Source organism: Syngnathoides biaculeatus, chromosome 23, assembly GCF_019802595.1.
Source record: "Syngnathoides biaculeatus isolate LvHL_M chromosome 23, ASM1980259v1, whole genome shotgun sequence".
NCBI lineage: Eukaryota > Metazoa > Chordata > Actinopteri > Syngnathiformes > Syngnathidae > Syngnathoides > Syngnathoides biaculeatus.
In genome coordinates, this window is record NC_084662.1 from 18,108,943 (window position 1) to 18,135,882 (window position 26,940).

At 40.2% G+C, this 26,940-nt stretch overlaps 1 protein-coding gene across 1 annotated transcript; it reads right to left on the minus strand.

The window, feature by feature from the left end:
* Positions 1-205: 205 nt before the first annotated feature.
* On the minus strand, positions 206-25,746 carry rab10 (RAB10, member RAS oncogene family). The gene is made up of 6 exons (XM_061811822.1): positions 25,074-25,746; positions 11,004-11,064; positions 6,330-6,468; positions 4,203-4,292; positions 3,126-3,227; positions 206-1,172 (listed from the first exon to the last, which is right to left on the minus strand). Exons 1-6 carry the CDS (start codon positions 25,198-25,200, stop codon positions 1,086-1,088), a joined length of 606 nt encoding a protein of 201 aa, XP_061667806.1. The 5' UTR covers positions 25,201-25,746; the 3' UTR covers positions 206-1,085.
* Positions 25,747-26,940: the final 1,194 nt, after the last annotated feature.

Here is a 26,940-nt window from a genome sequence, read left to right on the forward strand (position 1 = left end):
TGTGGTCCTCTTGTGCTTGTGTGTGTTTTGTCCTACTTGTTAAATCTGGCTTCCTTCACATTGCAAAAAACACACTTTAGGTTCCTTAAGACCCCCCCGTAAGCGAGAAAGTTTTATTTTTTGTCTCAGTGACCAGTGCACGTTGTATTAGTGTCTGTTTTCCCAAAAGATGAAACCATACACCACGCCATGAAAGAAAAACAAGTTGAACTTAAACAAGCTTATTTTTAATGGATCTGCAAAACTGTTTGAATTTCCAAAGAGAACTTGTGAACCTCCTGCCCAAAGTTTCCCAGTGGCATACCTTACATAATGTTACAGAGACGCTTCCAACCCAAAGAAATGTGCATGCAGGAAACAAACTGAAAAAGTAACCCAAATTGGGAAGAGAAAAAAACAAACAACAAAAATCAAACAGGTAAAAATGAGACACGGACCAACGGGACGATGCCGTTCGCTTGGCTGCAGGAGAAATTCAAACGCTTCTGCGACAGTTTGCTTTCGTGCGGGAAGGGCAAACTGACAACCATTTAGTAAAGTGTAAATTTCAATGGGTGGATGTGGCTCCGCCCATGACACAGCCCCGCCCATGTCTTCCATATAAGGCACAGGACAAAAGAAAACCCCGCATTAGAAAAGCTCGCCACACCTCTGTCACTTGGTAACAAATTGGAATTGAGCAAACACTTGAGGAGACAATGAGTGTCCGAAAAGAGGGAGGAGGACATGTCATGGATGCTTAGGGTGGGGTTGGGGGAGATTGGGACAAGGGTGGCGACCGATAAAGGGTGAGCTCAGGCAAAGGAAATATTACAAATATGAACTTGTCTAACTTTTTTTTTTTTTTTTTAATAATCTTTAAAACAAAATGACCAGGGATATGAGTGGAGCCCAACAGGTGGAAGAGGAAGAAGATGGAAGGGATGGATGGTGGGGGTTAGACGAATGGATGAAGTGGTTTGTTGTTTTATTCTGATAGTGTGTCAGTGTGCAAGAAAACTCGAGACATGTTTGAGGGTGAGAGAGTTAGAGAAAGAGAGAAAGAGGGTGTCGTGGGTGCATGTGTGTGTCTTGATGCGAGTTGTTCAACTGCAGCACTTGCTCTTCCAGCCCGTCACTCCGCTTCCACTGCTGATGTCCACATTTTCACTGTTGGGCTCCTTTACAGGCGTCTAGAAAAGACGGACGGGTCAATTATTATTTAGCAGTCCTTGGTCTGTACACCAAACTCACTTCCTGTTTACATTCTTGTCTCTTATTATGATAAGACACCAATGTCACGTGGTTCATTATGGTACATTTTGTTACGTGACAACGATAGAGGGACTACAGACATGAGGTCCGCAGACATATTTGCAGGCGGTTTTCACCTCCTCAATCCATAACCAATGATAGAACGCTACTCTTCCGCATATCTACAAGCGAGAGGTTTGCGGCACTTTTGAAGGAAATGAGAGAAGCCACTTCGAAGGGACAGGATTGAAGTCAGCTTTGAACAACCGCCCCAGCGTGGGACGGCCCAATTTGAAATGCACTGGCAATGTGCTGGCGCACGTAATTTCAAAGCCCGTCGACTCGCAGTCATGCCAAACACAGCGCCGGATTTGCACTCGTCGTGAAAATACTAGGCGCCCTGGTCTTAAAAAACAAAAAAGGAATTCTCGCTCCATGAATGGAATCATTTGGACAGCGTGTTGAGACCCTCTGAAATAGCGCTCAACATTGTTGAAAACATGCTTCTCGTTTACAGTTCATAAATCCCAAGGGAGTAAATATTTGGATGAAATCATAACTTTAAGGCACATTTCCTCACATTCCTCCCATTAGAGAACTTGTAGCCAATTCTTAAACAAGAGATGGACAGTTGCTCCGGGGGGCGTACTGTTATGTACACCCCCCGGAGCAATGTCTTGGGGGTTGTGCTTTCTACCACACTAAAACTTGATCACCAGCAAATCAAGAATCTGATACTCAATGGATGGAAGGCTTATCGCAGTTATTGAAAAGATGGGAAGATTTCTCACAGATGTATTTATTTTAGAAATATGTCAGTTTCCTTGGGAATGTTTTGAGGCGCGTGTTGATAATAATCACTTACACAAATGAAAATGAAAAAGCGAGATAGGAAAATGTGATTTTCATTTAGTTGCATCATAATTTTACATACTAATAATTACCCACATCATGATATTCTCCAAAGAAAGCCTAAACCTCACTTTTACATTTGGACTAACACAAAGCACTGTGGTTGATGAGTAAGAAAAATGATTCTCAAAAAATGAGACTTGCCTCCTACTCTCATTGTGTAACACTTTTGACCCAAGATATGTGCTTAAGCACCAAATATTTTCGTTGAGGTCACCTTGGCTCACTTAGAACTGAGGAAAGACCACGAGGAGTTCATATCGTGTTACACTTCAATCCATAAAATTTGACAGCGCATGTTAAATTGTTGAGGATTTAAAATGTTAAAGACCATAAGTACATGTTTTGAGAAAAGGGGAAAAAATGTCCATTATTTTCTTTACACAAAGAGGGATAAATAGATTAAAATCATATTGTTATAGGGATGTTTTTTTTAAAGACCGTATCATCCATCCATCCATCCATTTTCTTTGCCGTTTATCCTCACGAGGGTCGCGGGGACTTCTCGAGCCTATCCCAGCTATCAACTGGAAGGAGGCGGCGTACACCCTGAACTGGTTGCCAGCCAATCGCAGGGCATATCGAGACAAACAGCCGCACCCACAATCACACCTCGGGCAATTTAGAGTGTCCAATTAATGTTGCATGTTTTTGGGATGTGGGAGGAAACCGGAGTGCCCGGAGAAAACCCACGCAGGCACAGGGAGAAGATGCTAACTCCACACAGGCGGGGCCGGGATCGATCCTGGGTCCTCAGAACTGTGAGGCCAACACTTTATCAGATGGGGAAACGTGCTGCCCATATCATCTACTCCCAAGTCAAAATTGCAACTTTTCAAGGTCTAATGATTACAGAAATGTCAAATCAGAGGGGAAAGAAAAATGCATAGGGAATGTGCACATGAAAAAAATGATGAACAAAACTCATTTATTCTAATGTTCAAATAAAATACCTAACAGCGGGCGGGAGGTACACGCACCTTTCTGAGGATGTCTTCTGCTAACGTGAGAAAGGCCTTCTCGATGTTGATGTTGGCCTTGGCGCTCGTCTCAAAAAACCTAATGCCATGCTCCCTTGCAATCTGAGTTGAGGAGAAGGCAAGAGAGTAAGAATGGCCGTTGATGATCAAAGCGCTGCTTGTCCAAAAATAAAATGACTGGTCTCCAGTGTGGAGCCGAGATCAGGTAACGCTGAGTCCCAAGAGCAAAGACTGCTATGTTACTTCCAACTCAAATGACCCCTGTTTGCCATGACTCTAGTGAACTACTTAACTTATTACAGCAACATTTGATTCAATAAAAACGATTTCCATTGAGGCCGATATCCCAGAAAATATCTTCACAATAAAATAAGTATTTCATTGTCATGGCAACCATACCTATATAGAGGTGCGACCATGCTCACATTACTGTTCAGAGTTGTGTGCAATGTTTGTACACATTCTCACGTAATACAATGGAAGTCGTTTCCACAGATCGGGGATGGACAATATAAGACGCTGTGATGACGTACTCACCGATCCACATACTACCTACGCTGGCACCTTCTCCAGCAATTTTGTGGCATAATTAAAAGTATCATCAGGTTATTTAGGTCTATTGGTTCAGGCAGACACACATCCACGATCACCATTGTTGTTGCTTTGTTCCTTGCTACGAAAAGGAAGGTAAAAATAGCTACCAGAAATGACCAAAATGTGCTGAAGAAATTCCACTAAGCATAATCGCCGATATCAGCTGTAGCGACTCCGACCTCTGACTTGGAAAAGAACTGCAGGGCATTCTCAAAACTTCGCATGTGGGTTACCCTCGAGCCTAACCGCCTGTCTATGGACTTTCACATTATATGTTAGCATAAAGCCATCACACTTTTATTCGATGAAATTACATGGTTGAACATTTTGGAGTTTGCACCACCTTTACAGTAAACTTCAATTGGGAGCGACAGCTTGAAGCAACCACATTTTGCTCATTTGGAGATCAGTAAGAGAGGAAGCGACAATGCATGTTTAGGAATCCCTAATAAGTGTGTTTTCGTAAGGATATGCAGCTCTTACCTGCTCTCCCTTGGCTTTTGGTACAACCCTCTTATCCTCCATGTCACACTTATTCCCTAGTAGCATTCTCTCAACATCTTCGTTCGCATGCTGCAAATAAAAAAGAAAAAAAAAAAAGTTATTTTGATTAAGGAACCAAACAAAAAACTAATGACTACTACACCACAGAGTACTGACATCATATTGACAATACATGTAGCAAGTTTTGATTCTTTTTGGCGTCACAAAAGCGGCGACACTCATAGGTGGTGGTTCAAGCAGAACTAAACCCATAGATGATTTTACACTTTAGACTGAGTCTCAGCCCTGGAACAACGAGTCCCTGCAACTAAACATGTTTAATAGTATTTGTATATTATTTTTGTGTTAGCCGTTGCTCTTGCTCGCTCTCAATATGTGTAAGCCTGCCACAACAGAAATCTTTAAAAATTGTTTTTTTTACACAAAACTCACAAAAGCCAATAGTATTTTTGATAATTTTTTTTAACAGATACAACTGATAAAATGACAGAGCATAATCCTGCAAATTCTGCCATGGTAATCAATCCTATGAGCACAACAGCAACCATGAGTACATTAACAACAGCGAAGTTTCAAATTTACCCATTTTGATTACAACCCTTAACTGAACAGTTTTAGAGGTTATGTTTGTGCAAAGCCCAGCCTGGTTTAAGGTAGCCAGTACGATTGTTCATACGAACCACTATGGTAACCCGCTGGCAACACGGACTGACGCGCATTTCAAAATATATGTTGTAGCGGCTGGCTGCCTTGATTTTGATAGCCTTACCGTAGTGAAAAATTCTGGGACTAAATAGAAAACGTAACTATGACTTCTTTTCAGTTTGCAACAACAATGGGTCAACAGAACAATGAAGCCGTACCCTTCATTGGCAATTCACTTTATTGACGAGGATTTTCAAATAAATCAGTGCTTGCAACTTAATGTTAATGCTTTCTCCATCCGTTTCCATTTGTGATTTCACACTGTAATAGTCTATTTATTCAGTTAGCCCTTGGTAAATTGGAATCTCTGGGGTACATTATTTGTATTATCAATCCATCCATCCATCCATTTTCTTTTGCCACTTATCCTCACGAGGGTCGCAGGGAGTGCTGGAGCCCATCCCAGCTGTCAATGGGCAGGAGGCGGGGTACACCCTGAACTGGTTGCCGGGCACATGGAGATAAACAGCCGCACTCACAATCACACCAAGGAGCGATTAAGAGTGTCCAATTAATGTTGCATGTTTTTGGGATGTGGGAAGGAAACCAGAGTCCTCGGAGGAAACCCACGCAGGCACAGGTAGAACATGCAAACTCCACACACGTGGGTCCGGGATTGAACCCGAGACCTCAGAATTGTGAGGTCAATCGCTTTACCACCTGACCCACCGTGCCTTTTGTATTGTCATCCATCGTTTATTCTTATTCAATGATTAATTTTGTAGAGAAAATTCTTCATAGTTGAAATGTAATGCCAAAAAAATGAAAGAAAAATTCACAATGAGCAATAATCGTGATTAGTAATTGTGAACAATAATGATCAAAATAATCACGACTATAAATTTCTCCATAATCGTGCAGCCCTGTAGTAAATTAACTTGTCATTATATGGTGGATTCCATTTGCTGAGGGGGTTTTTCTGTAACATAAGACCTGTGATAAATGAGGGTTTACTGGATGACATTTACTGTCAACGCTCCCCCAATCTGCAGTTCAGTAAAATAAAGAACCAAAAGGAACAATATGTGAATATATGGTAATCAGGCTAGCCAACCAATGCATGAACGAACAAACCCAACGAAATTAGAATTAGAATCAGCTCTAATGGCCAAGTATGTATCAACACACAAGGAATTTGTCCCCTGCACCCCTGCCCTGTGAATATTGGCAGTCGTGTCACTGACGGTTTGTTGTCTTTGAGAGTTTCTCCGCAGCTGAAACTAGGTTTGTCATCAATTGCAGCAACCTGTTCAATGTCTATTACTCACTGTACCAGTAATTTCTCTTGATCCAGAGATTCCAAATTGTTGCATTAGCTATTGTCAAATTTGATGCAATTTCTCAGATTGATTCTCCCTCTTCTCTCATCTTCAAAACAATATACACGTGCTCAAATCTCACCTCATCAATGTTGCGCAGCCATTTGCTGATATTTTCAAAGCTCTTGGCGTTGGTGATGTCATAGACCAGCATGATTCCCATGGCTCCTCGGTAGTAGGAGGTGGTGATGGTGTGGAACCGTTCCTGTCCTGCTGTGTCCCTGCACAGACAAATGTACAAATGACTTGTTCCCATTTGTTCATTGGATTAGGCAAAACCTTTACAGAGTCAAGGTACCCGTTTTATACTAGTAAACGCACATGGCACACCACCAAAAAAATTTACAAAAACATTGTGAAATCCAGTGGTGTGAAGAAGTGTTTGCCACCTTGATTCATTTTTTCCAAGATGACATACATGTAAACACACCTGTGGGTAGTTCTTGGGCATGCAAGGTGTTGCCTGCCCCACTGGGAGCAAATTGGGGTTCAGCGTCTTGCCTAAAGACCCTTTTGATATGTGCGTACTTGGAGCCTGTTGGGAATTACTGGATTTAAATTCATGACTCACTTAAGGAAGCAGACATCACTTTTGGTGGCAAAGGGTTTGTCTCATAGCCTCAAATCTGATTTGCCTGGCACAGATTTTGACGCAAAACAGAGACAGATGAGACCAATAGAGTAATCTAATATTGAATATAGATTTTTTTTTTTGTTACCCATTGTGTTGCTAAGATTGTACTGTGCCTAACTCTTTTGTAGTCATCAGGGTAGCACAAGAGGTTTAAGGACATCAAATTTAAGACATATTTGAGCCAAATTCAATAACTCATTTTAGAAATGATAACAACAAGTGGGGCACATGGATCAAGAAAACATTTTGTGATGGAAAAAAAAAAAGTACTGTAATTCCCACCCTTAAGAGCGCACCTGGTTATAAGCCTCACTCAGTACATTTGTAAAGGAAATAGCATTTGCTACATACATACGCCACAGCTGTGTAAAAGCCGCAAGTGCCCACATTAAAACAAGATATTTACAAAGAAAGACGGTACACAGTTTAACGCTGACGCTAGCGCCGCGCTAACAGGTCTGGCTAAAAAAATGAATAAAATAAGGTAAAAATCACTGAGACATGGCAGTAAAACGCTAGCACAGCGCCAACAGGGCCGGACCGGTAAAAGTCACTTCCACGGCACATATATTCCACCGGTCTCACGCTTACTTTTTTCCACTCGAGTGCTCGTTTGTGGCTGTTAGAGAAAAATGCACAAATTATCCCACATCACTGCATAAACCGCAGGATTGAAAGCGTTTGAAAAAAGTCGCATCTTAAATTACGGTAAATAGTATTTAAAAGGAGCATGAAACATTTGTACTTTACATTGCAATTACCATGAATTCTACCATACAGGCAAAACAATTAATTGCTAACCTAAACTGTTACTTTTCGTTTCATCAATACAATTTGACAACCCTAAGGGATACATCTTTGAACAGCAATATTTAAAGATTAAGTAATTTAAAGTGCCACTGTCATTAAATGCATGATTTTTAGTATGTTATTAATGAAAAAACGGCAGCCGACATGGACCCATGCGTTTTTTTCCACCCCAAAACATGTTTTTGACATATACAGCTTTTTGTAACTCCCGCCATGAAAATCCTCTCGGGGGATTTGTTTTCGAGAAGAAGCAGGATGTGACGTAAAGGACACACCTGCCTTTAAGTGGACTTGTTTGTTTCCATTAGTTTTACCTCCGGGTAGCTTTTTGTTCCTTCGTGTTAGCCAAAATGCCGTTGGAATGCAAAATACAATACTCGTTGCATTGCTGGACATTGCTTGAACACTCGGGAGAATTGATTTACCCCTCATAAGTTTGCAATAGACCAGGTTCGTCGTGAAAAATGGATTGCACGGGTGCAGAGGACGAGAGTTTTGTGGGTTCCAAACGACAGGTAGACGTGTATACAGCTACTAAAAAAAAAAAACAATAGTTTGGTGCGGACCACGTAATCGGTCTCTCATACCGTAACAAAAGATCCGCGTACGTAATGTGTTGCTGTGCGCATCGGACGGCATCGGGCTGCTGTGTCGCTTCACCAGCGAAGCGCATGGGCTCCTGGACGGCGGCGGCTCTGAAGAACCCACCCGACAATGCCTCACTCAGCCGCGTTCGGCGACAACGCAGTAAAGCGCCCCGGCTCGACGGTGTTGTTCATTGCGTACTGCGGCGGCAATGAACAACCCCCTAAAGCAGCACGGCTCGGCCCCGTGATAAGCCACCTCGGCGCCAAAAATGAGCCACACCGGCTGGCTGCGATGAGCCGCAATGGCTCATCTCAGCCGCGGAAGTGGATCGGACGGGAGGCAGTTGGGCCGTGATCGCATATCATCTGAATATGGCTCGAAACAATAGTGTAATATTGCCCGGGTAACCTCACTCGGTTGTGTGGTATTCTTGTTTTAGAAAAGAGCTTCCATGTAAGGGGAGTGTCCGTCTCCCATAGTTAGGGTGCATCGTGTGTTTTCATTGGCGTATGTCCGGGTGACGTCACGGACAGAGGATGCAGGCAATCTGAAGACCACCTGGATGTCGAAGAATGACACTTCTGCAACTTTGCACATGGATGAAGTGCTCTCGCACACATTTATTTTTTCATATAGCCATTAAAGTGAATAATGTTAAATGTATTTTTCATTACAGTATCTATTTTAAAAAGTTTATAGGGATGACACTTGGCCTTTAACGATAATTTAAGCATTCACAACACCATGTTGTGATCCGGTAGAATGTAAGAAATTACATCAGAAAGAATATGTGGATGAAAAAAAATGTCTCTTAGGATGTGAAGTGAATCAATTACAAGGTGTGGTGAGTACAACCATTTCCTCCAGGGAGATAACGCCAACCAACTCAATATAAAATGCTCAATAGCAGGGACAGCAATATTTCTGGGAGATACCATCTCCTGTCTGGGAAGTCTTACGCAACTGAAATGTCGGTCCACTGTTAATACAAGGAACACAGCCACATAATGAATTTCAAAGATACAAAGATAACACTGCTTATTTTATTGTAATTACTCTTATAGCAGTAGATAAGTGATATTAATTATATGCCTGCAAGAATGCTATTGATAAGAATGAACCAAAAAAAAAAAATAAATCTGTAAATTGTGATTCATGTTTCAATAATTCCTTCGCTTCACTATGCTGTTCGGACAGATCACGTTGAAAATCTCACACTCACAAGTATACAGTAGCAACACTTGTATACCTGAAAAACTGAAACTCTCAACATCCATCTATCATTGCTTACGCAGAGACAAAGCAGCCTTTTGACGGATCTGAATTTGGTTAAATTTATACGTTTCTAAGTTTGATTATTATACACAAACATAATTTAATAGTTTTTTTTCTACAATATACACCTGAAGATTGTGTTTTTTTATTGTAACTACAAAGGCACAATGGAAGGTTTTGGTGGTCAGGTTCATCTAGACCAGTGATTCCCAAACAGTGTGCCGTGTGTGGTCTTAGGCTGTGCCATGGGAAGGTTATCCAATTTTATGTAATTGCTCAAAAAAATGAAAAAAAATTCAAAAAAACATTTCCAAGAAATAATGTATCTTGATTCATCTTTTTATGCCAGTGAGGCACAATGAAAGACAGAAAAAAAACCATTTTCTATTAGATGGCACGAGTAATAGTAATTAATCTATCCATTTTTGGTGACATTTACTTTTGTTGGTGTGCTGTGGGATTTTTTAAATTGTAAAATATGTGCCTTGGCTCTATAAAGATTGCCAATTATGTAAATTGACTGGGATTACTAACTGTGTGGTGTGTTAGAAGTTCTCCTAAACGAGGTATTTTATTCATATCAGTATCTATACAAAGCAATGTAAAGTTACATGAACCGTTCCGAAATTCTTACATTTCTTCATAAACTGGTTAAAAAAAATGTGCTCTGACCATGGAAATCACAACAAAAAAAAAACAACAAAGCCTGCTTTAACTAATATCATACTATTCCAGTTAAAGGGAGTCCTCGGTCTACGACAGATCCGTTCCTACAGTAGCAACTTAACTCGGATTTCGACTTAAACCGGGTTTCACCGTTAAAGTGAAAATTTACGATGACAACTGGGATTGGCTTCATGGGATGCCGTGACCCTCATGAGGATAATCGGCTCAGAAAATGGGTGTTGGTACTTCATATTGGAAAAAAAAAATACATTAAAATGAAAAATCTAAAATGCTTCACTTACCATTCGGGAAGGGAGGCTGGGCACTAATATTAAGGTGGAGGCCACAAACTATCCCACGGGCTGCCAGTTTGTGACCCCTGCTCTAAACCGTACAATACGTCCCCTAGCTTTATGCTATCAATACAATGCATAACAACATAGTTGGGCTAAAGGAAGCTAGCAGACATATTACATAATTATAAACCTACAAAGTGTTACTTTCATACAGAAGAACAAACATATGAACAGCATACTAAAACAACAAAAGTGGTCCCCTCTTCTTGCTCTTAATAACCCCGTATCTCTCTCAGGACACCTCATTGCTTGCTGTGGAACAACATAATACACTGTATGTGCAAAACACTAAATTCAGACTTGCCTGTGTACTGTAAAAACCTATAAATATTATAGCTTATGGCTGCAATTGATAAACTCCAATATAGTGAGGGAACACTACACAGAACCTGGACAGGCAAATAAAAGTGAAAGACAAGTGACTCACCAGATCTGTAGTTTGATCTTCTTTCCTTGTAGTTCCACAGTTTTGATCTTGAAATCTATTCCTACAGAAAAAAATATATACATTTATGAAACCAATGTACATAAATCATCATCACATGAAACACTGACAGTGAGACCTGTATGGTAAAGGCTTCTTAGCCACAAATAGCATCTAGACATTGGGTAAAGTAAAGAGGAAAACATAATGAGAGAGAATAATAACTCCTCCTGATGTTGCAGTGTAAGGGCCTGCAGGGCCTTGAAGGCATTACCAGAGCGCAACGAGATAAGATGCTGGCTCAAATTGGGCACACAAAGACGGGCACAGAGACACACATACTTGGGACGACTGTAGATTTAGGACAACATGACGTGTCCAATTGTTGTGTTATCATGATTGCAATATTCAGCAAAGTAATTCAATTTTGAATGATTGTTATTTTTCTGGCAAGTTCACGAAGCCACAGGAGGGACAACTGATGACTCTTGGCCCAGAAGTGTTGTTTTCCTATCCAAATAACTGAGCTGTCACTTCAGTTAAAGCAAAAGGATTCTACAGTTTACAAGTTCAAGAAACAGCTGTGCTCCTTGTTGGGCTGGGCCACAAGCATAACCAAGGAAGCAGGTGCCAAATTGTGACTCACTGAGTACTATGCACACCCAGGGGAGGGCAGAAGGGGAATATTTAGGTTAAAAAAAAATGTGTGGAGGAATAGGCAAAAGAGATGGTATGCTTGCATCCATATTATTCCAAAATACATAGGATAATGATTGGACAGTAATGCAAAGTGTCTGTTCTCAACAACACTACTTGATCAGTTTGGTTTCCAAAAAGAAACGCTCAGGTGCGTTCAGGAATTACATCATGTGCTTGTATGGAATCAAAGCACTAGCCAAAATGGTGTTGGGTTTCTCGTGAGACACACAGCCAGTTGTCAGAAAACCGTGTATTGTACGTGACAGTTAATCTCCTTGGCAATCACAGACCACCTCTTCATGAGAAAACCATGCTTTCAATGATTCACATAGATGGACACAAATTTTAAATTCAAAACAGATTTTATGATACATTACAATTTATGGCTACCTTCTAATCTATATTTTAATCTTGGACTAAATCTTTTAGGCAAACTTCAGACCATGAGTGGGTAAACTATGGCCCGCAGGCCACATCCGTCTTGTTGATGTTTCAATACAGCCGCCTAAGATTGGGACAGAATTGCCCAAATCATACCAAAATCATGACTAAATCATTAGACCTTGTCTGTAATGCCTACTGGTTGCACCAGGTTGTGCTGTAATGCCCACTGGTTCCATCAGATGGTAGATCCAGTGATACATTGAGTTAACTTTGGCTGTTCAGTTTCTACTGAGCCTGTATATGCTACCCTTGGGTCAAATTATTCAAAACTTTAATTTTGACTACCATAACTATGCAGATGACACACAGGTATATTTAGCAATGTCTCCAGATGACCACAGTTCAATTGAGGTATTATGCCATTGTCTAAATCAGATAAATAACCTAATGAGCCAAAAATTTCTTCAACTAAATCACAACAAAATTGAGACAATTGTTTTTGGCAATAAGGAAAAGAGACCTGCTGTTAGTAAACACCTGGACTCTCTGTCTTTAAAAACCAAAGACTAAGTCCGAAACATTGGTGTTCTGATTGATTACGACACGACTTTCATCAATCATATCAAATAAGTCACAAAACCTGCCTTCTACCATCTGAAGAACATATCTAGAGTCAAGTCTTGTATGTGTCAAACAGACCAGGAAAAGATCATCCATGCTTTTATCTCAAGTAGACTTGACTAATGTAATGGTCTTCTGACTGGACTCCACCCCCCAAAAAAAAGAATATTAAACAGCTGCAGCTCATTCAGAATGCTGCAGCTCACGTTCCTATCAAAACAAAGCGGTCAGAGCATATAACTCCAATCATAAATCCTTGCACTGGCTTCGAGTCAGTTTTAGAATAGATCTTAAAAGTTCAGCTACTGGTCTTTAAATCACTAAATGATTTAAGTCCTGGATACATGAAAGAAATGCTTACAGAATACAAACCCAGTTGAGCTCTGAGATCGACTGACTCGGTCGGGTAAAATAGTGGAGTGCAGAGTCCAAAGCAAACATGGTGAAGCAGCATTTAGCTATTATGCTGCACAGAAATGGAATAAGTTGCCAACAGAGGTGAAGTATGAATGTTTTTAAATCCAGGTTGAAAACTTTTTCCTCATGCTTTTTAAAATATATCCACTTTTTGATCATATTACTTGCACTGTTTTCAAATATATAGTCATTTTTATTGTTTTTAAATCTATTTTAAATGTTTTATCGCTTTGTTTTCAAATGACTTTGATCATGTAAAGGACATTGAGTTACCTCGTGTATGAAATGCAGTATACAAATAAATTTGCTTGCTTACTACTCTCCTTCAGCTATGGAATATCTTGAAGCTGTAAAAAAAAAAAAACAAGTGCACAATTTCATCATCACCACACTTTATATTTTGCCTTTGTAAAAAGTGTATTTTTTGTTAATTTTAAATTTACACAACAGTTTTGCTGGTGTGTTAAGTGCGCAATGCATTGTGGGTCATCCCGACATACACTGTCATAAATCGGTCATGGAGCTTAAGTACTGTCTTACTGAAGGATTTACAATACTTCATTTATATTTAGAATGAAACGTGAGACCTTTCAACTGTACTGTACTGTGTAGTCCAGACTGAGCTGATTTAACGCGCTGCACAGCTGATGTAAGGTAAGCAAGTGCTTTCAATCACACACACTTTTGGAAATTACACAGTTGTGCAATTTTGTCACCTTTTCTTACTCTTCAGATCAAAATGACAGTTGTGGGAGCAATTGTGAGTTTGTATGCCTCCAATATCAAAACACTCTTAGTTTCACATTTTCGTACGTGCACGCACAGAAACTGATGCCTTCATGGAGAACAATGGTCATCCATCTATCGGTCAGTCTTTACAGAAGTGTTTATTTTGAAATAGTTATTGTACTGCATTGTCATGTCAATTCTGCACTAAGTTGCTGATTTACCACTAATATTTAAGTTTTGGTTCTTGTTGATGTAGCTAACTTGTGTGGCGTATATTACCAAATACAGGAAATCCTTGACTTAAGACGCACTCGACCTATGACATTTCAACTTTATGACTCCTGTCCTTTTGTCATTTTCTTCCTGCATAGCTAATGCATAGCTCTTGTCTGTGTGCGCCGGGAGTATCCTTGCCTTTTTCACACTACATTTTAAACATTATGGCCCCAAAGGTCAAAACTGTGTCTTTTAGCAATGCTGGTCAAGCCAAAAGAAAAGCAATTACAAGGAAATTAAGCTTAACATCAAATAAAGATCAGGGAAAGGAGAGACACCGACAAACATCGGTGAAGACTTGGGCTTCAGTCGGTCGACCGTGGTGATCATTATTAAATTAAGGACATAGCCCATATTTTAGTACACGTGAAGGGTGGACGGGATCACAAAGCAACTTTTTGTGAAGGGAAAAAAAAAAGCATTCTTTGATCCTTGGTAAGATGGAAAGATCACTTACATTATGGGATCAAGGATCAGAATCAACATAGGCTTAAAATCAGCCCAATACTCATTCAAGAAAATGCACAGCATATTTTCCAAACTTTGAAAGAGCAGAAGTATACAAGTATTTTGACATAAATTTTGACTAAGGGTGAAATCTGACTTATGCGGAAATTCAGGTTACGTAGCGAGAATAGGAACGGAACTTGTTCGTAAATCGAGGACTTCCCGTAAGGGGCAGTTAAAGTAATGTTTTTTTTGTAGTGGATAAGTAGTATTCATGCCACTTGGCAGCTGCTGCTCTGAGAATTGCCAGAGCAAAACTAACACTGATGCAATGGCAAAAAAAAAAAAAAAAAAAGTTCCCATTAAATAATATAATAAAAAATATCAAAGTATTAATACAATAGTGACTTTTTGGTTATTTTTCATATGTAGGCATCTACTTGTGACTTGGCCACTCAGCCAAAGTTTGCCCACCCCTACTTTACACTGACCTGATCAGTATCGGCCAATAATTAGCATTTTATGCTGATCGGCTTTAATGTCATAATTCGCAAATCTGATTAATAACTGCATTGATCAGGTACACACAAAAAAATTATTCACCATTGCAATCATGGACAGTATATTTGAATCCAAATGCTAGGTTATTTTTAGGCTCGTTACATCTTTTGGTATAGTACTGTAAATATCTGCTTATACACATGTGATTGTTATTATTACTACTCTATTTAAAAAACACATCGGCAGTGTGGGACAGACACATAATTCCTGGATTAGACTATAAAACAAATACGGTCTTTCACAATTGCACTGTCTGACTGCAGCAATAAAATGTTGAATTTCGATACCACATCCCATTCCATCAATGTTGGTAAAAAAATGCCTTATTACAGCCCTCAAAACAAACTTTGCAGGAGCAGCTGATCCAATTTAAAAACTGATATAACAAAAAGAAAACAAAAAAACAGGGGTTGTACAGTTTACAAAGTGACCATATACCACACTGAAAAGACACTAAGTCTCACTGTGTATAAGCTCATGAGCCACCACAGAAGCATACCAGTGACAGCAAAGAGGAAATATGTGGGAATGTAGGGAAGTGATACCAGTATCGATGTCATGGGTGCTCACTACAATATTGATCAGGTCAACAATACAAGTATGCACACAGTATGATAGGGGAGGGGTGCCTTGGAATGGATTAGGCTATTTCCATGTAAAATGGGTTCAGATTAAAGTTACGAAACGATTTATGGAACGGATTAATTTCGTATGTAGCGGTAACAGTTTACTAGGAATAAAAAACAAGATTTCAACTAAAATATATTGGTTGAAATTGCCTTACTGAAAATATTTAGGTAAGTTTTCTACTCAATGTGTATTTCTGGGAAAAAAAAAAGCTCTTGAAAAAAGTGCAATGGCTTACTTTTGTGTATTCATAATTGCTCTGTAACTAAGCAAAAATGTAAGTCATACAACTACCTAATTAGTTGATTAAAAAAAAAAACTCTAATACTACAATACTCAATAATTGCAGTTCTAGTGTAGACTCACATCTTCCTTAAAATGTATAATACTTCCACTTACACTTCTTTCATTGGCTCTGTTGATACAAATATTTAATTACAAAACAGTTTGACCCTGAAACCGATTAAATTTTCATTATTTCCAATGGGGAAAACAGTTCAAGAATTTGAACACATAAGCGTCAACCAGCATCCTGTATCACATCATGTTCGACCTTTAAGAACACAACCTTCTCTAGCCCACATTATTAGTACATTCTAAACATGTATAACCTCTACAAACAAGGCCAACAGCTATTTGGAGGCCTTTGAAATGAGGATGAGTGACTAAAGAGAAGGGGGGTTTCCATTTAGCGTATTTTAAGAAGCAGCTCAGTCTAAACGTACAAGCACTGTACAGTATAAGTACTAGATACTACGAAAGATTACACTGTTTATCTCCAGAATATAAACATCTAGTCTTGATCTAACTATTTCTGATATTTTCTTAATCAAATATGCCAAAATACTGACACACTGTGGCAACCCCTAACGGGACAAGCCGAAAGAAGAAGAAGAAGAAGAAGACAGTGACCTATAAATGTTTATTTTCCAGTCCCTAGATTGATCTACATCTAAAAGCATTATATTGCAGAATGTTAGCACTCACGGTATCCATCAAAATACAAAGCATAAGCTTGGAATACACAAAAACTACAAAAGCAATGGCTATATCTGCAATAGTCTGCATATTTCACCATATATAATAACTCGACACATCAGCGTTTCCTAATTTTTTTGCAGAAGTAGTTTGGATTGATGCATAACTGTGCCCCAAAAACATACTTAGCATTAACAATCGCACTCAATTAGAATAGCAACGTGACACCTCTTGCATGCCATCATGAATTTGGGTAAGCAAGCAAAATGCCAATTCACTTTCAATGGTGGAGGAAATGCCCTTGATTGATACTTTTTCATTTTAGTAAAAAAAAAAAAAAAAAAAAAAAATCTACAATTTAGTGTATATTGTTACAGTCCAAACAGCAGTACTTGTGACAATGCAGATTTAAACAGTCATGCTTGAAGGTTTACTAACATCCCGATATACATCTTAAAGGGCTACTGTCATGAAATGGATGATTTTTAGTATGTTATGGATGAAAAAACGGCAGCCAATATGGGCCCATGCGTCCCCCCACCACAAAACATAATTTTGACGTATACAGCTTTTTGTAACTACCGCCATGAAATCCTCTCGAGGGATTTGTTTGAGAAGAAACAGGAAGTGATGTAAAGGACAGAAGCGCCACCAAGTGGATTAGTTTGTTTCCATTAGTTTTATCTTCGGGAAGGTAGTTCGTTGTTCCTTCGTGTTAGCCAAAATGCCGGCTCGTTGCATTGGTGGACATTGCTTCAACACTCGGGAGAATGGATTTACCCTAAATAAGTTTGCAATAGACCCGGTTCGTCGTGAAAAATGGATTGCACAGGTGCAGGGGACAAGAGCTTCGTAGGTTCCAAATGACTGGTAGGTGTGTATACAGCTACTAAAAAAAAAAATAAAAATAATAGGTTGGAGCGGACCACGTAATCGGTCTCTCATAACGTAACAAAAGATCCGCGTACGAAATGTGTCGATGTGCGAGTCGGACAGCGTCGGGCTGCTGCGTCGCTTCGCCAGGGAAGGCTCAGCGGACGGCGGCGGCTCTGAAGAACGCAGCCGACAATGCCTCACTCAGCCGCGTTGCGCGCAGTAAAATGCCCCGGCTCGACTGTGTTGTTCATCGCGTACTGCGGCGTCTATGAACAACCCCTTAAAGCAGCACGGCTCGGATCCGTGATAAGCCACCTCGGCGCCGAAAATGAGCCACACTGGCCGGCTGCGATGAGTCGCAATGGCTAATTTCCGCCACGGAAGTGGATCTGACGGGGAGGCGGTTTGGCCGTGATCGCATATAATCTGAATATGGCTCGAAACAATAGTGTAATATTGCCCCGGTAACTTCACTCGGTTGTGTGGTGTTCTTTTCAAAAAGAGCTTCCGTGTCAGAAGGGGCGTGTTCGTCTGACATAGTCGGGTGCACTGCGTGTTTTCATTGGCGAATGTCTGGGTGACATCACGGACAGATGATCCAGCCAATATGGCGACCACTTGGATGTCGAAGAATGACACTTCTGCAACTTTGCACATGGATGACGTGCTCTCCGCTCACATTTATTTTTTCGTATAGCCATTAAAGTGAATAATGTTATATGTATTTTTCATTACAGTATCTATTTTAGAATGTTTATAGGGATGACACTTGGCCTTTAAGGATGATGAAAACTACATATGTTATTCATTTCAATATCTATGTGGAAAAAAATGAGCGGAGAGCGTGTCATTCATGCACAAAGTTGCGGAAGTCTCACTCGACATCCCACTGGTAGCCATATTGCCTGCTATATCATTTACAGCTGTCACACTAGGACAGTCGCCATTGAGAAGACGCTGTGCCCCCTGCTATGGGAGACGAACCACAGAGATTTTCAGATATTTCTGATGCCCCTTCTGACACGGAAGCTCTTTTCAAAGAAAATATCTCACAATCGAGTGAAGTGACCGGGGGAATATTATCCTATCGTTTCAAGCCGTATTTAGATGATATGCGGATCACTTCTAACTAACAACAGACTCCCTGACAGTATGTATTACAATATGAAGTGTACTCAGTATGAAGCGTACTCAGGAGGACCCATGCGGGGCGAATTACTACTTTAGGGGTGCCCAGACACTGGTGGCTGGGAGACCTCCCATTGCCTCCAACACGCACCCAAACCCCCTCCCCACCCGATCCACCTCCATGGCGGCAATGAACAACGCCGGCCCCGGCAATGAACAACACCGGTGGCGGGGATGAACAACTCTGTTACGTTCTGACGTCGACCCCCCCCCCCCAACTATTTTTTTTAATAGCTCTGTACATACCTACCTGTCATTTAGAACCCACAAAGCTGAGCAATGCATTTTTCACGACGAACTGGGTCTTTTGGAAAAGTGCGAAGAGTGAATCCATCCTCCCAAGTGTTTGAGCAAAATCCAGCAATGCAACAAGACAGTGCAACACGTAGGGAAAAAACAGCTACTGTCCCGCCAGTAAAACTGGTATAAACACACGAACCTGCCAGTGTGGGCATCTGTAAAAAAACGTCACTTCCTGCTTCTTCTCCAAAACAAATGCCGAGAGGATTTTCATGGCGGGAGATGAAAAAAAAAAAAAATCTATGGACAACAACATCATGGCGTGTGGTGAAAAAAACGGATGGGTCCATTCTGGCTGCCATTTTTTTTTTTTTTAGATAAAAAAACCATACTAAAAATCATGCTTTATGTGTTGGTAGACCTTTAAAATACAATACAATAAAGACTTTTTACTAAAACTGCTTACTTCTTAACAGATATAAAGAACACGTTTTTTGCATCCCTAATGGTAGATTTGTTAACCTAATATTGAAGGGACATTATAATCGATTAATTTATGGTAGTTGAAAACGGACTGACTTTAATTGATAAGTTGGTGATGTGAATGAAATGCATCGCTACAACGTATCAGTTGTTAATGAAAAGAATCCCAACAACCGGTTTAAGAACGTATATAAAAAAAAATATTACTTAGGCCAAAAAAAAATTATGGGTATATGCGAGCTCACATATTTATTCCGTGGTGTAAAAATGTTAGGGTTGGTCAGGAAATTGAAACCATAACATTTTTTTTTAAACTTCTTATTCACACATTCTTAACCAATTTCATATCAGGTTAACTTGCTTTAAAAACAGGTAAGCATCCAAGATATGCAGCATTGGAGAGTATGACAAAAGATTTGTAATGTGGAATATGACTTTTTAATCATCCCAACAGGAATAAATACTGAGTGGTTCTTTTTAAAAGTCCTGTATTTTGGCTATTTAGACCTCCACAGAATGACTTAACATGGACTGATATGTGGGTAGTGTTACTGTTAGCTTCGAATCATATGACTCACGTAAATAAAAATTTCCACTCCAAATATTTCCTTAAAGGAAGACTTTGTCGAAAGTAACAGGTACGGGAGCACACATTAAAAGTTAGTAGATGAGGATTCAGTGTTTCTTTTACATCTCTAAATTGGAAAAGTATTATCGAAATTCCTCTCTCGCTCACACATTCCAATGAGCCCGGGTGGAAAACTGACAGCCAATCAGCGTTTGCCACGCCTGCAATCAGCGTTGGCCACGTCTGAAGTGATTCCTGTTCTGACCGCCCCAGTGCTCGTGGATATGTTTCACCAAACAGAGAACATCCACTATCTGGCATCTTGCGGCTGATTTTTGTGAAATATAATTACAAAAAAAAAACAAAAAATAGCATCATGTACAATGTTCAAGCCAATGTGTTTGAGCCAGAATACACAGGCAGAACTTGACGTCTTGGAGAGGGGGCGTGGTGCTGACGACGAACAATAATCCCATTATATGGACCGCAGAGATTTGTTAGATGCTTTTTTGAGGAGTTGGTTTAGATTTAGAGAATATACAGCAGGGGTGGCCAGACTTTTTTACCCCAAGATCTCCTTTTCAACCAGCCAACCTCTCGCGATCAATGGCTGCGGGGGTGGGGGTGCACACGCACATCGCCGTAAATCGGAGCTGGGAAGTGTTGTGCTAAGAGCCAATAAAGCCAGTATAACAGCGAGTTGATGCTCCATGTTATTACTACTCCCACCATTGGGCAAACAAAAAAATAATGTACAATGTTCAAGCCTATGCATTTGAGCAACGATACACACAGGCAGAACTTGACATATTTGAGAGGGGACGTGACGCTGACGGAGGAGCACAACAACCACATAACATGGACGTTGGAGATGTTCCAGACAGGCTTGTTTCGAAAAACTGGTGTTTGTGTTCTCTTTGTGACCTAATGCCAACTGTGGATGAATGTCAGTGTTGTCGTGAGTTTGAAAAGATCGAACAAAAAAACGGAGCGTATCGGAATGACCTTGGATCATGATCAACAAGTCTCCATGACAAAGATACTATGTTTGTTTGGACGAAGATGTGTTACATATCAATTTACTTTGATCCATGACAGTATGATGAAAGGACCACTTGTACGTCCAGTGGAAAATCAGTGAGTACACATTTTTAATGGTCTTGGAATGCTATGTGAATGCTTTAAAAGCTATATGAATGCTATGGGCTATGTCAAAAGGTTATCAAAAATGTGATCTTATTTTCTGAGTACGGTGTAGGACTACCTAGTGGTTTATTTCTATCTGCAATATAAAATGCAAAAAAAAAATAAATAAAAATTGGGACTTCCCAAAAGTGATTACACGTATATATATCCATCCATCCATTTTCTTAGCCGCACAAGGGTCACGGGAGTCCTGGAGCCTATTCCAGCTGTCAACGGGCATGAGGCAGGTTACAGCCACGCAGAGAACATGCAAACTACACACAGGGATATCCGGGATTGAACCCGGTTCCTCATAACTGTGAGGCCAACACTTTACAGCTGCGCCACCTCATAAAGTATCTTGTTGCTTATACAGTACCAGCACAAGAGGCTAAAGTTAAGCGGCTAATAAACAGTAATGTTTAGATGGGTGCAAATTTCTCCAGCTGATGAACGAGCTTCAACTGTGACCGCCACAGCTTTATCCTGACAGGTTGACCTCACGGGAAGTTAAAGGAGGACAAATTTGGCTGCGTTTTCTCAGTTTTGTTGCACAACATGCATCTTGGCCTAGGTAGAACAAATGGTCTGTAATGCTAAGCACTGGCAACGTCAGGGACCTGGTCAAGGATGTTTCTTCCAAGTCTGGCTGTGAAAGATGGCACGTATCAAGATTTTGGTTGGATTTAAAAAATGTTCTTTATTTAAAAAAAAAAAAAATTCAATTCATGTCCATAATATATGTAAGAAACATATTACTTCACATTGGTGGTTTTATTGTACGTATGAATTTTGGGGAAAGTCTTCCTTTAAGAGAAGTAGTAAAAAAAAAAATAAACCAGTTGGAAACTTCTGATTTTGGATCAGAACACTAACCCCAATTGAAATAAAAATCAATAATATAAGGGAGCATAAACACACTTGGCATTGGGGGCCACAGAAACATCAAAGGCCATTTATATTCTTCATGTAAATAGTTAACTCAGTGGTCCCCAACCTTTTTGTAACGAGGACCGGTTTTGAGTAGGCATTAATTGAAAAATTTCCCTCACTATAATGCATGGGCCTTATGGGTTATCCTCTCAAGTAACTGTGCCGCAATGTCCCTGCTATTTCATTTATTCTTCTTCTCCAAAAGCAGGACATTTTCAATCTTTTTCACTGCAATCTCTCCGAAACATTTGCTGCAAATGTATGGCGTCAGGTCGCTATCTAAAAGAGAGCTCAAACTATGTTGAAATGAGCGGAACGGCCACATTTAAAAAAAAAAAAAACAGGGCACAACAAAATTGTTGTTTTGATAGCGACCTTAGGCCATAGGTGTGGGGCTTGTGAATCACCCGTTGCGATGAACCCGTAACACAGATAGGAATGTTATTTTATTTTAAATGCAGCTTTTTTTTTAGCAGTCTGTGACCCCTCTGTTGTCTCATCGGCTTGTATACTTTTTCCAAAAAAACTATCCAGTGAACTGTTTCTGGTTCATTTTACGAGGGCTACTGCCAAAGAGTCAAGTGTGTTAATTAGGCAAGGGTGGAAGTGGTTGTGTTTCAAAATAAGATAACCGAAAGAAAAAAAAAACAATCATTTATTACTCATTCTTTGCAGCCTGGTACAATATGGTCCCCGGACCGGGGCCCGGTGGATGGGAACCACTTATTTAAATGACTGAATAAAGAAGCGGTTTGCTGTCCAGACTTAGTGATCATGTGTGAGCACATGAGCAACAGAGAAAGGGAGAGAACAGCATGCATGTCACATAACCCAAAACATGCATGTTATAGTTTCTTCTGACCATAAAATAGGACTGTTGCTATCTGCATTGCCAGAATACAAACAATTCACCGCAAGGTGTTGTTTTCTCAATTTAGAAGTGAGTTGAACAACACGCGTTGGCCAGATGCAAAATTACATCATCATAACATCATATGCATCATAAAGCTGTTGTTTTCCAGAGGTTAGAAACTAAACACTTGCATGGTTGTTTTTCTAAACCCCGATTAGTCACCCTGTGAAGGCTTAATGTGCCGTCTGATTGATGTATTGGAAACAAATGACACTCCTCATCACATTGGATTGTTTGATTGGCACCCTAGGCGGAAGTCAAAGAAGTCTAAAAACAGATCATCAGTGGAGAAATAAAAGTAACAATTGGCATACTGATCATTGTAACTGAGTACAAGTATTGATTCTTTTTAACATAAATACTCAGGTCAAAGTAAAGGTATGGCACAACCAAACTACTCTGACAAGTACAATTCATCCAAAATGTTAGAGTAAATTCAACAGAGTAAATGTCGCCTTTTACTAAGCCCTAGACTAAGTATGAAAGTGTCAATTTCATTTTTTTTTTTAAATGGTTTTGTCATAGAGCGTTCAGAAAGGCCCCCTCTGACAGCTACTTCTGTTAGACCCAGTTTTAAATCCGCTTTGTCCATCCATAGGCGACTATGACCACCCCCTTCCTCTGATTGCTTGCATCCATGTCGAAACTTTGGGACCATGTTTGTTATTTTGACAGCGCTGGCTCAGGAGTGGAAAGGGAAAGCGGAACGCTTCACTAGAGATGTTGATAACCCTGAGAAATTCAGATAACCTGATGTAAAGCCTCTTGCCGGAAAAACATCTACAACTCAGGAATTGGTGGACTATTTTAGTTCTGATTTATTTACTGAAGTACTATAGACAATATTAGATCCAAAATATGAGGAAAAAAAATAGTTTGGAAAAATAAATTTAGTTTTTTTTTCCTTCCAGAATTAACCCATGATATGGGTTATAGGTTTGTCCAAAATTAAAGTTTTTAACTAATAGTTTAACAAATTGCAGGCCATAATCAATCAAAAACTGTAGTTGTTAAATCCATACGGTTTCGTTCGATTATATAAATAGTTGGGTAATTTGAGAAAAGGCTCGTTTTCACTTCAAAATGACGACAGATGGCCTCAATTTAAAATTCTTAGTATTACTATATAAAGTAAAACACCAAGAACACATCAAATAAAACGAGGATATTGAAGGACATTGTTGCATTCACACTTGTACTTATAACGGGAGATAAAAAAAAAGATGATTTTCTTTTTAACAGAGATACAACCTGAGGATCATTCATGAAATGACTGCGTATCAAATGCGCTGTTTATGGAAAACGGGACGGTCCATTTATAATGCCAGAAGAAATAAACAAAGCATCAGCTATATGTCACTGCCGCTTATATAAGATAGTGACAGCTCTGTGGAAATATAGTGTGAATGTGTTTGATGCTGGGATAGCTCAAGTTTTTTCATTTTTATTTATTTATTTATTTTTAAATCGCCTGTTTTAATATGGTTAACTTACCTAAATACACAACAAAATTGTACGGCTGCTAAAGCTTACTTGGACGTAAAAACGATATGAAAAAGGTGTTGGCGTGTGGAGAGAACGTAACAGGGCTCAGCCTAGTTAGCTTGCAATGTCAAAAATTCCACAGCAATTCCAATGGCACCTTAACTCGCTATACATTGCTTATGAGTTACGCTTCGTAAAAAAAATAATAATAATAATAATAATGGCGTTAGTAACATCACACTCAGCTCAAGCAAGGGTTACTTGAGTTGAACAGCTCTTAAAATTGCACAACTTGTCTTCCAGCTATCTCGTGCAGGCCCGGACAGGGAACGAGCTAACACCAGGCTAGCCACACAGATACAGCTTAGTCTTTAGGGAAGACGCCGCTTCGCCTCCCAAATGCAAGCGTCAACAAAAGAAAATTGACGTGACACTAAATCCCGAGTTTGTTACGCTTCCTTACCTATGGTGGAGATGAAGGTTGTGTTAAAGGCGTCGTCAGAGAAGCGGAACAGCACACAGGTCTTCCCCACGCCCGAATCTCCGATGAGAAGCAGCTTGAATAGCAAGTCGTACGTCTTCTTAGCCATTGAAACTAGTAAGTGTGCAGCCGCACTGACACAGAAAAATCTCCTAACACGACTATGTCAAGTCTGAAGCCAGCTCCGACACCAACCTGACCAACTGCTCCGATATTGACAACCTGGGATTTGTTGATTAGCTTTGGGAAGCTAGTTGGCTAAATACCGCCACAAAAAAAACCGCGTCAGAGAAGTTATAGTCCAAAAGCCCGACTGTTTCCCCCTTGAAAGCGCGAGAAATGGTAGCGACAACTTGAGGTCCTCCAGCGCGATTCCTCTTTTCCACGCTTTCTTTTCTCCCACACAGTCGGGACAAAATGGCTCCTCTCTACCCAGAGTCACTCTTTCTTCATACTAAGGGCGAGCTAATTCAAATTCTCGGCACACCCCGTCATTCCAGTGCCCGTCCACAAGCGCAACCGACAAACCTTCGAACAGAAACCGAAGGTGAAAGTGTAGCAAATTCACCGACTCCAAAAAGTTGCTGAGCTTTCTTCTCCCGGAGAGATTATGAAGTTAAAGTAAGACGACCGCCACCGTCTCTGGAACAGGAGTCAGCACGGCGACACCCTACAGACACACGTACTGGGTTACGCCCACTTCTGTCAAAAATCACCTTTTCGAGTCGCTATTACTGCTGTCACTCAAGAGTGCGCCCAAATGTGATTGGACGTTTTCCCCGACAAACTCTGGGGGGCGAGTCTGACAGTGACAGAAAGGGCAAACGACACTGGGACAGTTGCTTGGACATTAAGGCTCAGCCCCTCGTTAACGTCAACGGGTAAAACATGTCAACGATCCAAAATGGCCGCGAGTTTCCGCGGTGCTCGAACGGGTAAGAGTGTGATTCACTTTTCATGGCAAGTTGGAAACTGATGCGGAGACTCTCCCAGCTGTGAGTCAGGCAAAGTGATGTCATAATTAAGTACTTCTGCTTTTACGGGCGTTTCCCCACATCCCCTGCTTTTGGAATTAAAAAGCCATTCATCTGCTTTAGCTTGACACGCACTAACATTGCAAGCAGCATTTTATTTATTACAACGGATAGTAACGCGTTGGTTTTGCGTTTGTTGGCTTTGTGTGTAACTTTTCCCCTCTTCCACTTCAGGCACTCCTCCAAGAATTCGGAGCATGTCATCCGCCGCCAAGCACAGACTTGACAAGAAAGGAGACTGCAGGCCAATGTGTTATGCTGTTGTGGCCATAAGGCAAAATAGTTTGATCAAAGATAAAATAAATAAATACATAAACACATGAATTCCCTCAGCAAGATTTGATGTAATAAGGAAAAACTGTTTTAGGAAAACACTGAGATGCAAATGCTGTGGATACTATGAATGCTTTACAAAACAATACTTGTTTTTTTTCTTCAAGTAAATCAATGTCAACAGCAATGAATCTGGGAACACAAAAGAGACGACTATTTTAATTTTTGCATCCAGTATAACTGTAGACTAGATTTGGTTTATGTACGAGAACACGCACTACACACAAAAACATATTCTAATTTTGTTCATTGTTCAACATGTTACATGTACATATGAACATGTTCAGCAAAAACCCAAAAGTGTATTTTACATGGGCTGTTCAGTATTTTGTTTATCTTCGCACAGTCAATCTTTTCTTCCCACAATAAATCATGTCTCAACAGAAATCGTCCATATCACACTGCATTCTTCAGTTCTCTGCACTCGGCCTCAGGGATCCTTTCACACTGCTTGTATAACAGTCATGTAACAGCATTGATAG